Source organism: Cyprinodon variegatus, unplaced genomic scaffold (genome assembly GCF_000732505.1).
Source record: "Cyprinodon variegatus isolate N-32 unplaced genomic scaffold, C_variegatus-1.0 Scaffold1041, whole genome shotgun sequence".
Lineage (NCBI taxonomy): Eukaryota > Metazoa > Chordata > Actinopteri > Cyprinodontiformes > Cyprinodontidae > Cyprinodon > Cyprinodon variegatus.
In genome coordinates this window covers 75,063-91,399 of record NW_015151494.1, presented here as the reverse complement: position 1 = coordinate 91,399, position 16,337 = coordinate 75,063, and the positions used below count along the sequence as shown (strand labels likewise).

The 16,337-nt window shown below is 36.7% G+C and overlaps 1 protein-coding gene across 1 annotated transcript in view; it reads left to right on the top strand.

Moving 5' to 3' along the window:
* LOC107100985 (contactin-associated protein-like 5) overlaps window positions 1-16,337 on the top strand; it is a 77,907-nt gene that overhangs the window by 59,362 nt on the left and 2,208 nt on the right. The window contains exons 9-12 of the mRNA XM_015399706.1: window positions 1,014-1,184; window positions 1,889-2,107; window positions 11,455-11,694; window positions 12,717-13,082. Of these exons, the coding sequence (XP_015255192.1) occupies window positions 1,014-1,184; window positions 1,889-2,107; window positions 11,455-11,694; window positions 12,717-13,082 (996 nt within the window). The remainder of the gene's footprint in view (window positions 1-1,013; window positions 1,185-1,888; window positions 2,108-11,454; window positions 11,695-12,716; window positions 13,083-16,337) is intronic.

The following is a 16,337-nucleotide window of genomic DNA, read 5'->3' as shown; positions in this document are numbered from 1 at the left end:
ACCAAGCACAAAATACACAAAAAAATAGGTTAATGTTACTCTTTTGCTCTTTGTGTTGATAGAGAGAACATAAAACAAGGCCGTCTGTGTTTGGTTTCGTTCTAAATTAAAAAGACCTGATAATATAGATTGAGCAGAACAGAAGTTCCCAACGAATATTTTAGAGCTCTGGTATGAAAGAGTTATCTGAAACATAATCAGCATTTACATTCGAAATTTTAAAAAGTGCGAATGGATGGGAATGATCATTCATTTGCAATGTTTCCCAGCTGCCTGTCCACATCTGTGTTACTATCAGTGTCATTGTATAAACAAACTGGGCTGCAACTTGACAGACTCCTTTCTTTATTTTCCTTATTTTGTTTGGCTGTTGAATCATGTTGATATCAAAATGTAGAAAATTTACAAGCTAGTTAAAGAAAGTAAGGAGAAAAAAAGTATGGATTTTTGTGTTCAAATGTAATGAGGAAAAGTTCAAAATTACTCAGAAAACTAAAGAACGGATACTAAAAAAAGCAAATTTAATATACCAGGTATACTTTGTTACTTGACACCTCTTCCTGTTAAAAGGGAGTTTTTCCTCTCCACTGTCGCTACAAGCATGCTTGGTGTGAAGGATTGCCTACGAGTCAATAAGTCGATGCAATCAACCTTAGATAGAAAACTTTCAATCAATTTGACTGTTTGATCTGATCGAATTGTCTCTGTAAAGTGCCTTGAGATTACATGCCTTGTGAATTGGCGCTACATAAATAAATTTAATTGATGAAATTTAAATGATCAGAAAAGTGGCTAAATAAATAGAAAAAAGCATACAGAGTCACCTTAATTTAATCAGAAAAGTCCCATTGAGGTTTGAGCAAATCTAAAGAGAAGTTGTTTTTAACCCATAACCTCTTTGACAAGAGCAAATAACTTCACATCAGCTAGTTGTACACATGGAGGGGGGTATGGGGAGGGGGGAGGAGGGTCTCTTTTGTTTCATTCACTGTTCTTCCTTTTTATTTTTTCAGAATCTATTTGGAACGCGGCCTCTTTCTACCAGGAGGCCTCCTACCTGTACTTCCCCACCCTGCAGGCAGAGCTAGCCTCAGATATCTCCTTTTACTTCAAGACCAGCTCTCCCTCAGGGGTATTTCTGGAGAACCAGGGCCTGAAGGACTTTATCAGGGTGGAGCTGAGCTGTGAGTGAATGTTAATACCACAATAAGAGTGATGCAGTACATCATGACTTGCCAGAGTGTCCACATATAAAGAATGCCCACAAAAGCCATCAGCAATATACTTTGCTCTTCTTTGGGAGTACTGTGGTTGACAGTTCAATTTCCCGGAGAAGCAGCCTGTCAGGTTTGCACAGCATGATGTAATCCCAGTGGCACAGTCAACAGCAATAGCTTGCTGTCATACACATATAGAAGCTTAATGAATTTGTCTGACGGGTGAAGTGGAAATAAAATGGAAAACCCCTTTCAGATTTACTGCAACATCCTCCTGAAAATTATACGTTTCCTCAAAAGGTTTTACTTTAACAAAAGAAAGGTACAAACCTAAGCTTTTAGTTAGCAGACGCTCTATTTGTTAAAGCAAGAACAACTTCAGCGATATGCTCAGGTGTCTACAGACGCTTATTATCATGCGTTTTGTTCTCAAACCTGGGGGGGACGTTGTGTGGATATTTGGAGTCTTTATGTATTGCTGCAGCATCAGACACATGAAATATTGACAAGCTGTCAGCTGAGCTCCTTCATAAATGTATGCAGGTCATCAAGTTTTCAGCAGCATTGTATCAGGTTGCATCAGAAAGGCAGGATGGAGAAGAACCTCATATAAAACCTCATATCATATTCAGTCTGATCTGGCTCTATGTCTCCGTGTGTGTGTCCCTCAGCTCCAGCAGTGGTGACTTTTTCCTTTGATGTGGGCAACGGTCCGGCCGTCCTGTCCGTGAAGTCCCACCTCCCTCTGAATGACAGACAGTGGCACTACGTGAGGGCAGAGCGGAATGTGAAGGAAGCGTCCCTGCAGGTCGACCAGCTGCCCCTTCGTCTCCTGGAGGCTCCGGCTGACGGACACCTCCGCCTCCGGCTCAGCAGCCAGCTGTTTGTGGGTAGGCTTTCCATCAAACTGACTACAGCTTCGCATGAATCTGTTTTTAGCTACATTTGGGGGGGGGGGATTGTCCATCTATGTCAATTTGCTTTTAAATTGTAATTTCCATCTATTTAGCTTTAGCTTTAATTACTTTGATTCAGAGCCAAAACCTCTAAATATGAAATTAAAATAGTTTCCATTCCTCTGTTAACTTTTAGACCCTCACATTAACCCTTAAACAGGCAGGAGTGGAAAATAAGTTGCAAAAAATAATTAAATAGTATCACTCATCTCTTTAGGCCCTAAGTAAAATATTTCCACATTAAAAATGTATATATATTCAATATTTTGGATTTTATGAGTTGCATCTCCCAGGATATGTTGCCCTATTAAGGTATAAACAGAGCCCCAATGATAAACATACTACTGTTCAATTTGATGAATTATACATTGTTGTATTCCTTGGTCATTTACATTACACATAGCACTTTTAAAGTTGATTTTATTCATTTTTACCAATACTGCGATCCATCTCATTATCCTCCTCATCAGAACTGCTTTCACTCAATGCCTCCAATTCATGCTGGCTGAACATTACTTCCTGATCTTCATCACTCTTTGACTCAGAGTCAGAAGAACTTGCAGGAATCTCCTCTATCACTCTCATTCCTGTGCTTTTACTTTCTTTTCCCATAAAAGGACCTAGCTGAGATGCCCTGCTTGAAAATAAATACTTTTTTTTTTGAGTAAAATACAGTTATACTGTTATAATGGGCACAGCTGTGCATGATAATATCTGGTACTGAAGTAATTATTAACATGCCTTCCAGTTTGAAATGAAATTTTTTTTATAATGCACATTGATCAGATTTCTATCCCCAATCTGGCAACGTATCTCAGGGGACACATACATTTCAATAGCTGCTAAGTAACACCACAAACATAGTTGGATATTTTTTTCTTCATCAGAATGTTTAGACAAATGTCATAATTCATTTTAGGAATTTATATTGTTGTTTTATTGAAATTAAGTATGAGTAATATATGATTACGTAGCCCCAAGGAGGCAGGTTCTCTAGCCATGATGTTTTCTGATCAGGCTGACAAAACCATGAAAGATAGCCTGAACCAAATTATGTGATCTAGATGCTAATACCAGACAAGACTTTTGATAAATACTAACTTGATTAGTGAAAACCTCCCAGCATACCTCCTACAGGATGTTAAAGAGTGTGTATCTCCTGGTGCAAAGTGCCTGTTTAAGGGTTAATTTGGAGATCACTTTTGTGTGTCAAATGTTGGGTTATGACAACGACAGGTTTTGTAAAATATTCCAAAAGAGTAAAAAAAAACATTCCACTGGACTTTGTTTCCAGGTTTTAAGACGTTTCGCTCTCATCCAGGAAGCTTTTTCGATTAAAAATGTCAGAAATAGCATTGAGTTTGAGGCTTTATATAGTAGCCCAACTTAGAAAACATGCATATTTTTTCTGAGGGTCATTTTGCTTCTTTGTTAGCATGCAATACCCATTATCTATCAAAGGGTATAAAACAGTTTTATGAGGTTTTTTTTTTTCTTTTTTTAACATTTTGATAATGTTTTGAAGTAAGATTATGTGAGCCTTTGTTTCATCTAAGATATAACAAATTTTAATTATTGTTTGTTTTGATATTTTTGCTGGAAATAAACAACATCAGTGTTCTTATTTTCATTTATTATAGCTGGAAGTTGAGAGACTCACAAGAAAGTGACGCCACCCAGAAAATTATAGAGAACAATAGTTCATTCATTCAGATGAACACTTTCCACTATTTTTTTTTACCTCTTTATCTTTTTTTTAGATCATGCTTCTACTCTATCTTTTTTAGGCATTAGACATGTTAAAATAGAGAAGATAAAAAGGTCACATTTATTAGAAACATAAATAACTTGACGTTTTTGTTGTTTTATTTCAGAGAGAAAATGTCCATAAGATAGTAGGGGGCATTATTTAATGTGTGAAATGTTGAACATCAGGGGGGAGACTGTTATCTCCACTTGGTCTTAGAAAGCAGAAGCAGATAACAGAATCATTTAATCTCATGCTATACTTTACAAACACTTGACTCACCTCAGCTTGCTAGCTCCAAAAAAACCTGAAAGTTGGAGATAGTTTACTACTATCTGACCATGAAACATTTTTTATTATATATATTTTTTTCAACAAAGTTAAAAAAAAAAAAATAAAAAATAAAAAACTGTATGCAGCAAAACACTGTGAATCTCACACCCTTGATCTTGGTAAACACAGCCTATGATAAGTGGAGCTCATTAAAAGGAACACGTTGAGGTATTTATTTTCTCACATCTAGACCTTTGTGATTTTTTAAATATCTCTGCTGAATAAAAAGAGCAGAAAAATAAAAAGTACATTGTGACATTAAAATGTTTTTTCTAACAGCACATTGTAAAAAATGTAGAACAATAAAACTGTACAGATTATGAAACAAATGTATTTGCAAAACACCACAAACATTAATTCTCTAATGTTTCTTTAACTTATTCTGCACATTTAGGAAACATAATGTCAACTATATCATCAAATGTTAAAGTTTTCTTTTTTCAATATACTTAAAAAATGGTGTCCAACTTGGTGTTTGACACAAAAATGCTATAATTTTCCGTAAATTGTAAATGGCCGGTACTTATATAGCATCTTTTCAAGTCAGGAGACTCGACCAAAGTGCTTTCCACTACATTCAGTCATTCACCCATTCATGCAAGCACTCACTCAGCGATGATGGCGAGCTAGATAGATAGATGGTGCAGGTAACCTTCAGCACAGCAGCAGGAGCTACAGCAAAACTGTAAATTTAGTGTCACTTCTTTGCAGGAAGCTCCTCAGAACCTCCAACACCCCACCCCAACCCACCCTGCCCACCCACCCCTTGTTTTTCTTAAGTGGAACACTGAGTGAAAATGTAAAGGGTTATCCAGCACACTCCAGCAGACATCAAGGGTGCTCTATGTGTGTTAAATGTCAACATTTGATAAGTTGGAAATGAGTAAGTGTTGGCATCTATTAACCTCTGTGACTCCAGAACTGTGGAAACTTTGTTACAATTAACCTAATGCAATGCATCAAAGTATTCATAAAATATTTAAACACCAAGAATAGCTCAGACTGGTGAATAGATATATAGCTTTATGTTGGAGGTCAAAGGGGAGGTGAGAGGGAAGAAAAAGTCCAGTTATTGGCCCGACCTTGAGAAAACCATTAAATCAGAGGGTTTAGAGGATGAGAGTCACCTGCACAGTCTGGTATATAGAAGATGCTCTGAGGAAACTATCCATTAACGGAAACCTAATGCTGCCCTGGTGTTGTTGTGAAGTTCCTGCAATTCTGCTCAATCAGTGGATCCTGCTTTATAATTAATGATAAGTACAACAGAAAAGAGAAGCCGTCCAACTGCCTTCAGGCACTAGTAATATGCACAGCAGCTAGTCACTGACTTTGTCCATCTGCTGTTTGTTGCTGCTGATGAACGATGGACAGATTTTGTTTTACTAGCAGCAGCTGCTGCAACTGAGAAAGAGGAGCTTTTAGAGGAATCACAACAACAAATCTGTAAGTTAAATCCACTACAGATAGCGCAAACATTGCAACTGAGAGCTGAACTCCCACTGAATTTAAAATGGCTAATTGGAAATGAACTAAATGACTCACGCTAGTCTGCCTCTCTCTATTTAGGACATTTTTTATCCAGAAAGTAAAACAAACATTCGAAAATGTTTACTTTAAAATGTAAAAGTTTAAAGACAATAATAATTGATTTGTCAGCCTCACTTTATCACAACACTCCACCTGCTATTCCAATATCTACTGAAAAAATATCAGACTTATGTAGTTTCTGACTAAGTGGTCTTATACGTTTATAGGTCTGTGCATATTCTGTGAATTAGATTTTTTTTACAGCAAAATAAGAATCTGAGTTGCTTTTTTGTGGTAAAACACATATGAAGAATTTTATCTTTGGTTAATATTCATATTTAAAAAAACACTGAATCCCCCGGGTTGAGGAAACAAACACATTTTTTTTCCGGATTTCTAGATGGGTAGCTCATTCTATAAGTATTTTATGCTGCAACTTCAAGAGGTTTCTTCTGTTTCTTCTGCAAACTTTGGGTCCATCTAAATTGTGCAAATCAATAAAGGCACTTCAGCCAAAGTGGAAGTAAGTCAGCGGTCGCCTGATGGGTGCCGTCTAAGTAGTGTTATGGAAGTAGGATCTCTGCTCTCATTGTTCATTTATCTTAAGGAGCTCCTGACATTCCTATCTGGTCAATATGAGCTATACTGCAAAACTGTCACCATTCTTTGCATAACACAACACAGTCACAACCTACCAGATGGATTTTCCCCAAAATACATAATTTCCTCACTTGCAGTCTGTGTGACACGTCCAAATATACGCACCTTCATGTGTTTAGGGTTTTATAATGGGATTTCATCTGTTGGCTACATTTTCCCGGAGGCTACAGCATCCTCCACATGTGTTTGCTTCGCTTCATGAAGTTCAAAAGGCTGAAGGCTGTTGGGATTCAGCAGAGCAGCCTGGAGCTCCTTTTCTACCCTGGGTAGTTTTCTTACTCTTGACCCCCCCCTTCCCCAGACACCCCCCATAGTTAAATGGATAGGAACTAAGAACAAGAGGTACATTTAGCCAAAGTCAGATGGACCCCTTGCCTCTCTTAGGATTGTGTCATAGAAGTAGAGCTGGGTTTAGAGCAAAGCGTTTAGCAACATTTCAGAGGTCATTCATAACTATAATAAACATCTGCTGTAGCTGAGGTATTTAAACAAGCCACTTTAGATTAGGCTAAAGTTTTACAGATTTTCTTTACAAATTAACCCTTTAAAACCAATTATATCATAATTGATACATGAGCTTTTAAGGACTTTGCATCATCAGTTTGATGTTGCTGATCTTAAAAACCCTGACTTACACAATCAGACACATGTAATGAACAGAAAACGTCTTTAATACTCTACAGAAATGCCTAATGTATCAAAATTGATTAAAATAAATGATCTAATTTAACTTATACAATATATATATATATATTCTTTTCTTTCGTTTTTCAGAGAGTTCAATGACAACTCTAAATAAAAAAATAGAATTTTCTTTAATTTATTTCATGGTCCAGGTTTTAAAGGGTTAAAACACATTTGTAGGAATCGCCTTCTTTTTTGATATTGTAACAAAGCTTAAAAGCAAAAAGGTGCAACTGGATGGTTTGATGATGTAACTTTGGATTTTAAAGGTACAGTAGGCCTAAATCTGTACCCATCATAGCAGGGGTGCTTTGCTTTAACTGTGAAACTTAAAAATGGCTGAAAGTTAAAGGTCTCCTTCACATCTGATGAGATTCTGGAAATCCCTGGTGTTTTTATGTGGCCTCTAAACTCCTAGTGATATTCAGCTGCCCTCTACCTCCTTTAATGAAATTATATAAAATAATAGTACTGTTTCATGACTCCAACAATTGAGATATAATAATTCAAATATTTTAACAGAGAAAATAAAATTTGAGGTGTTAAACTTGCTGTACTCTTTATCTGTCTTATATCTTCTCAAGCAGCTGTATCTGCCTGCAGCTATCTGAAAAATCTGACATCCTGTAAAGAGAAACCATTTTTCAAAAATCGAATTGTTTTATTGTTGGTTTTTTCAATAACTACACTGTTTAAGGTGCGTGACAACTGTCTTTCGTTTGTCGCATTCCTGCTGCAGTTACCTCCTTTCTGACATTTAAATGTGCCACAATAAGGACTCCCTCTTATAGAACACCATAAAATCTTATTCTTCTTTCCATTTTAATTGAATCACAGCTCAAGGAGACAGATAATGCACCTAATAGCTCATTTAACTTCAAATTAATTTACTAAATAAATGAAAAGACAGATGGAGGGGAAACACCTCTGAGGAGCTCAAAGATAATTTCATTTTTAAGGTTCACAAAGGTGCTGTTTCACATTTCTCTGAAAAAATAAACTTAATATGATAATATAGTGTAATTGCCTATCGCTGTTTAACATTTAGAATAGTGCAAACACAATGTAGAAATAATTTGTTCAAAAACACCTCGCTGCTAGAAAAATAAGGAATTGGATCTGTATGGTGTTAAATAAGAAAAGACTGCTTCCATGAGTAGAGACCGCTCTAGAATTCCCTTAGGTTGCCAGCACAGACAGTCCAAGACGTGGTTCAGAATACAGAATGCGGAAAATAAAACAGGCTGCAAACAAGATAAACAAACAACAGACTTCATCAGGTTTTACAAGAGGCCAAAAGAATCCCAGGGAGCAGATCAATGACCTGAGTTTCCCTTAAACAGACAGAGCCTGGACTCAGATATACCTCACAGCTCGTCACCTTCCAGTGTCCCTGACAGCTGGGATGGACCCAGCACAAAGTTTCATGTTTGCTGTAAAAAATTATGATAATGAATAATTTTAAAACTTTCCAGAATTGACTTTTTTATTTGAACTATTTGGAAGTTTTGTTATATACTGTATATTTATAAAGGGTTCAGATGTAGTTAGCAGGTAATAATTTTTACATTATACCCAGATTTTTCTAGAAAAAATATGTTTTTCTATCTGATTCAATGTTATAATAATAAATGCATGTTTACATTTTTTGCAAGCTGAACATGATCATAAATAGCAGAAATCAGGGCATAAAAACATCAGTCTTTTTACTAAGATAAATTAACGTCTCACTGATGTAATTTGTTAAATATGGCAGCATATCTATGTTATGATTAGACGATATCTCATCTTCGCATCTGCAATTTGATGAAAATCTGTTTTAGAGCAGTCAGTTAGTCAGAGTGAGGTACCAGACTCGAGGGGAAATCAACAACAATCCCACTCTCAACAACCTTTAGAAAATTATCTCATTCTTTTTACAAACAAATGAATATTACTTTCCCTTATTATTTAAAACGTATTCTTTAAAAAACAAAGTGTGCTATAGACCTAATCTCCCCAATTAGTACAACATCCTAACCTCCAATTATCCATTACTGTAAAACTGTTCATAGCTGTATATTGGTTATTTATTCTCAGGTGCACAGGATTTATGTTGTTTAAACACTTAACAGTACAATTTTTCTTTTTTTTTTTTAACTCTTCACTTTTATTTATTTTTTTTATTCCAAGGTCCACATTTGTGTGACCATTTTCTCTATAACCTTTTTGCTGTTGTAACAACAGAATTTCTCAATTTTTGGGCAAGAAAAGGATTTTCTATTCTAATGAAAAGTGTATTTTTGGCTACAGCATAAAATTCAGACACGGAGCACCCACGTAATGTTTCTAAATGAAGGACATGTAGACATGCTAATACAGAGGTAAACACAACAGCAAAACGTCTTCCTGCTATCAAGTGAGGGAAATGACTGATACAGTGGCTGTAATGCAGAATGCCATGAGGGCTTATATAGAGCTGTGACATGAGGTGATGAGGAGAACATGCTTACTGCTGTCAGGAGACATCAGGAGGGACAGCTTACATCTATAAACGACAGCAGTATGTAGTTGGGCAGCTGACTGAGCAGCTTACATACAGGGAGCAACAAATTAGGCATCATTGGTTCCACGTCATCTTGTCAAGTAATGTTTTTAACAGCAACACATTAAAACAAATAGGGCTTTAAAATACATATTCTCATCGAAACTTTTAAAAACAATTATAGTTGTTTTTATTTAATTAGTTGACGTTCATTTTTGGTTATGGTAAAAGAGAAACTTTGAAGTTTATACAGTAGAACCACAGAAAAGAACAAAACACACTGATGATGTTTGTCACTCCACAACACAGCACTCTCACTCTCTTCAAAGTTGAACATAAAGTTTTATTTTATTATTTTGCTTTTTGTTTTGTATTTCAAATTTAAATTAGTGTTTATTTTAGGGCTTAGATAGAAAAATGTGCAATTTAAGCCATAAAATCTTCCAAATAAAAAGACTGTCATGTTTTTTTTTATTATTATTATTTATGTATTTTATTATTAAATTAAAAAAATGTTGCATTAAATGACACAATATATTTTGGTTAAAACGTAATTCAGCATCATAAATCTGTAATGTTCTGATCAAGAGATGTGAAATAGGATAAGTTTCTGCTATGTTCTGCACATGTGTGAAGCATTTGATAGGTGAAACACGTTACATCTTTTTTGTCATAAGTAAAATGAAAAAGCCAGTCACTGCAGTTTTTAATGTACAAGATGGTGGTATAATATATTATAGTGTTCACTTATATCACGTTTTAAATTGGAGTGGCTCCGGGTGGCAGATATCAGCTAAGCACCTTAGCTGGAAAATTAAAGTATTTTATCAAGAAAAAGACACTAAGAGAGATGAACTGATTATTCTTTTTTTTCCTGGCTTATATAAACGTTCAATTTTCTTTGAGCTCTGACTTGCTGATTCTGATTTTTATCTCACGTAGAATAAAAAAAAATAAGCTTGATGAAAGCACTTCCTTAACTGTCAATAGATTCTTTAAAAACTCGGTCTGTGAAAGAACGTCCGCTTGGTTCTTTGTTTGAAGACGATGAAAACAAACATGTAAGTATGACTCAGTGACACGGATGAGACAAAATTGTTCCAAAACTTCCCAGCAGTTGCATCAAATACAGATCTGATGCAGAAAGAAAAAGAAAGCATCCATTTTGCTCCCAGTAGAATCAGAAGCCTTTTTATCCATTCATCCTGTGGAAAACGGTGACTGTGGGTCATGCTGTAATAAGAATCCTGCTACAGGGACCTCAGCGGGTAGAAGGGTTAATAGCACTAAAATCAGCACTGGCATACTGCATCACAGCCAGTAACACTGGCAGGTGAGATTTTACTTGAAGTAGCTTGGTTTGAAATGAGGGAACGCATAACAAATGTATGCAGCAAATACAGGCAGAGCTTCTCTTCATCTGAAACAATACCGCATTTAACAAGCTTCATTTATCAGCCTTAAGGGATTGTGAAAGGAGATTATGCCTTTAGGTTTGTGAATTTTTTTTCCTCTCTCAGATAAATTACTTGCACAGCTGTATGATTTATTTTCCATCCAAACTCATCAGTCTTGCATCTCTGGGAGGGAAAATCTGAAGTTATGAAGCAACGTAGAGTGCAAGTCTCCCTCCAAAACTGGCGAAGGCAAATGTTTTGCATTATTACTCTAGATGGGGTTTATATGCCTAAATGCCTTAATTGTTCCCCTAGATTTGCACTGGTTGTTTATTGCTTTACAAACAATGTTAATTGTAAAGTAACTACAGCTTGTTATTTTCTCGTTGTTTAACTATGTTCTCAGGGGGAACAGCATCCCAGCAGAGAGGTTTCCTGGGTTGTATCAGGTCTCTCATGGTTAACGGCTTGACCTTTGACCTTGAGGAGAGGGCCAAGATGACCCCTGGAGTGAGCTCCGGCTGTCCAGGATACTGCAGTGGCTCTAGCAGTCTTTGTCACAACAGAGGCCGCTGCATCGAGAAGAGCAATGGCTACATCTGCGACTGCTCGCAGTCTGCCTACGGAGGGGCTACCTGCAACCAAGGTGAGTCCCGCTCTCTGTGTGTAAACAAAAGATACACAGTGTAATTCTTTTAATCAATTAACGTTGATCGCAGAAAACAGAAAATCAATCACTGTCAAGGTTATTCCATTACAGAGAACCAATAGGAATACGAGCAATGCAAGAGACAATTAATACTTGTCCCCACTGCGGAGAGAGGGAGCATTTAAAATGCATTAGAACAAATTATCTCCTGCAGTATGTGCACACGGACGAGAGCGTCCTCAGCCTGCACAGGCTGAAGCGGAGCAGGATGAGCAACCTGCAATCTGACCAAGTGACAGAGAAACAAAGTGAACTCTGTGGGAACACAGATGAAAACTGCCTGCAGCTGTGGAGAACCACGCTGCATAGTTCCACTGTTTGCTCCTGCTTATGAACTGAGATCTGAAAACAGCATGAGCCTCAGCTTTGTTTTCTGAGCTTTTTCAGTTTGAACATGTTTCTGCATTTACCAACCAGAGATCTGTTTTTGTGTTGCAGCGACACAAAGAGAGCTGAATCGTAGACATTTCTTTTTTCTGTAGCTCCCTATGGAGGGAGTTAATGAAGAGGGCAAAAGCTTTTGTGTTTTTTTTAAGATATTGAAACACAGTAGAAAAGGAGTATTAAATGGAAGAAAAAAAAACTAATGTAAATGTGCTAATTGCAGAATTACTTTTTGGATGCCAATTATAATCTCTAAATTAATTTATTTAAAAGTTGTTAGTGGGATTACAGCAACTTACCCTCTCTTTTTGCTGGAGAGCAGCTATTTCAATTCAATTCAGTTTATTTCTATTACGCCAATTCACAACCCATGTAATCTCAAGGCACTTTACAGTTCAGCCGGATCATACAGTCAAATTGATTTTTTATCTTAGGAAAACCACTTGATTGCCACGACTCACTGAGTCAAAGGCAATCCCTCATACTAAGCATGCTTGTAGCGACCGAGGAGAGGAAAAACTCCCAGCAGAACCAGNAGCCGCTCTCTCATCTCTGTCCTCCGCACTCCGCTCCAGGGTTCGTAAGCGGTCATGCAAACGCAGCAGAGAACATCCCAGCTCCAGCCGCCATAGCGCCCGGTCCCTCTCTCCGTTCCGACGCAAACCCAGGTCCTTCTTCAGATGTTCCCACCATGTCAGTTTCTCAATCCATAGTGGCTCCCCCCTTCCACCATTCTCCCGCAGTTGACCAGTTTTCGGCTTCTCTATGCTCCAACCTGGACTCTCCAAATCGCTCCGTTCAGACTCTGTCTGCACGTGTCCAAGCCTTGGGAAATCCCCACACTGCCACGTCATCACTGCCTTCAGCTTCGCAGCGGGATCCCCTCCCTCCTCCTCCTCCTACATTCACTCTCGCCTACGCCCGCCCTGAGCCAGCTCTAGGTAAGACGTATCTAACCATGTTTCTATTATAATTTTCTTTTTCTTTTTTTTTTCATTCTGCTCATTATGCTTCCCCCGCCCTTTCCATCCAGGCAGTTTATATATTTCTATGTATTCTAACGTTTCTCCTTGCCTGTTGCAATATTATATAAGGGAAATATATATTAATTTAGTTTCACTCACCCTCCCCTCCTGTGAAGTTGAACATCAAGTTGCCTCAGCAGGTGACGTTACAGCTGTTTCAAATCATCCGAGCGCGTTTTGCCCATCTATACCCTTTAAGTCTAGCATTCAATCTATTCCTCCTCCGTTCTCTTCTACACTTGCCCAGCCCACAGACTCTGGTAGAAACGTCCAGATATTCAATTCCAGANAGAAGTTTTGATTTATGCAAAGCAGGGTTTTATTTTATTTTTATTTTACAACTGAAATACAAGCGTTTAAAATTCAGAGGAGGTAAAAATGAAAGCCTTTGTGATTCCAGTTGTATTTTCTGGGCTCAGCTTATCACTGTAATTCTTTCAATAAACCACTATTATGGGGACAGGTCAAATGCAAAAAGTGAATTTCCCCATTGTGAGACAATAAAGGGATTTACCTTTTCTTAGAGTTCAAGTGAGTAATAATAAATCAATGTGATCGTATTATCACATTGTATCACTAAACATGTTCACTCATTCTTAAAACACTGTGCTCACTGCATAACAGCATAACATCTGGTTGCAGGGATAAGAGTTGTTGAAACTGGGGACAGAAGCACAATTATTCCTGGTGAACATTCTCAGTCATCCAGGTCATAGTCAGCCCAAAGCAGTTAAAAAATCAATCCACTGGACTTTGTTTCCAAGTTCGAAGACTTCCCATCCAGGAAGTTTTTTCAATTAAAAATGTCAGAAATAATGTTGAGTTCGAGGCTTTATAGAGTGGACCAAAAACAAGTTTTCTAAGCAAAAACAAGGCTTTGTTTTGTTTTGTTTTTTTACTTTTTTGGAAGCACAATTATTGTTCATGACAGGTTTACTTTCACTTAAATGGAGATAGTTTGACAGTCTGAGCACTCTTTGCTTGGCCTCCCACTTTCAATGAATGAGCAGATAAGTGCTGCAAAAACTCTGCACCAACCTCTTCTGCTGCCAAAGCCACAATGAGGGGCTGTGATGCATACTTAACCATTGCCCTGCTCATGGCTTGTGCAGGTAGGCCAGATTTAGACCAGACTAAGTTTAGATGAAATCTATGTTGTACAAACAGCCGTTTTTTGACACTGTTTGCTCATAATATAAATAGATCACTCTTTTTCAACCTTAATAAAAATAAAAGAAAGACTAAAAATCACAATAACAAACAAAGAAAATATCCAAGGCTGAAGCTCCCTAAGCAACACCTCATCAACCAAATACGTATCTGATCATGTAATTGTCGCATCTGTTTGGAAATTTTGCTTACTACAGGAGTTGAATGAAGTCACAGAAAACAGTAATGTGATTTTTCTTTATAGAATTTGTAAAACTCAAGTAGGAAAACATAAATTTAAGTTACATTTGGGTATTACAATGCAAAACAAAGTATAGATCTACTAACAAAGTTGTTTCCCTGTATATTAACTGTGCTGAAGTCTGCACCTTAACAGAGGAAGTAGAATGAAAGTACAAACTAAATAAGGGGTGTTAACCACTGTACTTCTATCTGACAAATGAAAATATACTTGCATTTCAAGTTCAGTTGAAGTTTTATGTAAAGTTTTGACTGACCTGTTGTTCCATCTATTGCAAGTTTCATTGATGCTGGGGAACGAGTAAATGTATTGTCTGCCTCCATGATCATGTCAAATGTTTGACCTGATGTAATAAATAAAATCAGATATGCGCAATAAAGGTGAGGACTGGTGTAAGAAAAAAAAAAAAACACCATCAGTACTAGTACTGAAAGTTGAGACTTGAATCTATTTCTTCAACATCAGCAACAACAGATAATGCCTTTACCATCCATTTCATGAATAAATATATATCTGATATTACAAACTGATTTGAAAACCCAAGACAATTATAGTGAACCAAAGTGAACTGTTTAAATCTATCAGGTTTAAACAGGATTTCAAATTATCTACCTCAACATTTCTACTTCATCCTTGGGTACAATATACCTATGCCTAAAGGTGACAAATTTATTTATTTAAAACGTTCTAACCAGTACAAAAAGGGAACCATATATTATTTGTGTCAATAACTTTACTGAGAGCAATTGTCATTAGGTTTCAATGTTTCAGTTCTGAATCCCTTGCATGGTCTCAATTTAAAAATCTTTAAGCAATGCAGGAAATCTTGTTGCTTAGACTTTCATTTCTAAATCCTATTAAGTGTCCTCAGAGGCAGCTTTTTGATACAAAAAGGTAAAACAAACATCTTAATCAATGATATGTAGTGCATGATGTAACTCAAGTAAACTGGTTTTAGGCAAAATATGACAGTTATTAGGAGAGCTAAGATGAGTTTTGGTTTCTCTATAAACCAAACTGTGGCTGTTCTTGTAAATGGTTCCGAATATCAGCCTCTGCATTTCCTCCCACAATTAAAGTACACCAGATTAATGTGAATACAAACTTTATTCATCCAGAAAGCAAATACAACAAAAAAAAAACTAAATCAATAAAAAGAAAATGTACATTTTGTTTAACATAGAAGTTCTAAAAGGAGTAATTTGAACAGTTTGATTCATTACAATATATATGAAGATAACTAAGAGTAACTTTTTGATCATTTTAAATCAGTTTATGGTATTTAGCACGTTCAGCAAAGCTTGTATAGACTACAAAGAGATCCTTAAAGAGACACTCACATTCGGAAAACAAAATTGTAATCCATGCATTTGTAATCACTGGAGATAAAACATAGAGGATCTTCTAAATTACTTTTATTTACATTCAGTCTGGCTGCAATTTACTTGTCTGAGGCTCTGACATTCAGTTGTTACTCTGTGAAAGCAAAGAGGCATTTATTAAAAACCTTTCTCAGATTGTTCTTGGTGACACTGAGATTGCTCGAAGTTTTCTCCTAGTGCTCTCCCTAGCGTCCAAACTACATTGAACGTTAAACTTCCTTCACAAAAACTAACAGCTTACCAGTGTTCCAGCTGCAGTAAGAAGCACTGTAGGATCATCATATTTGCCTGTAAATGAAATGAAAAGCATGTTTGCATGATGCATCATTTTATCATTTTAGCAGAAGGTATTTTAACAAACCTCTCAGTTGTTTAAAA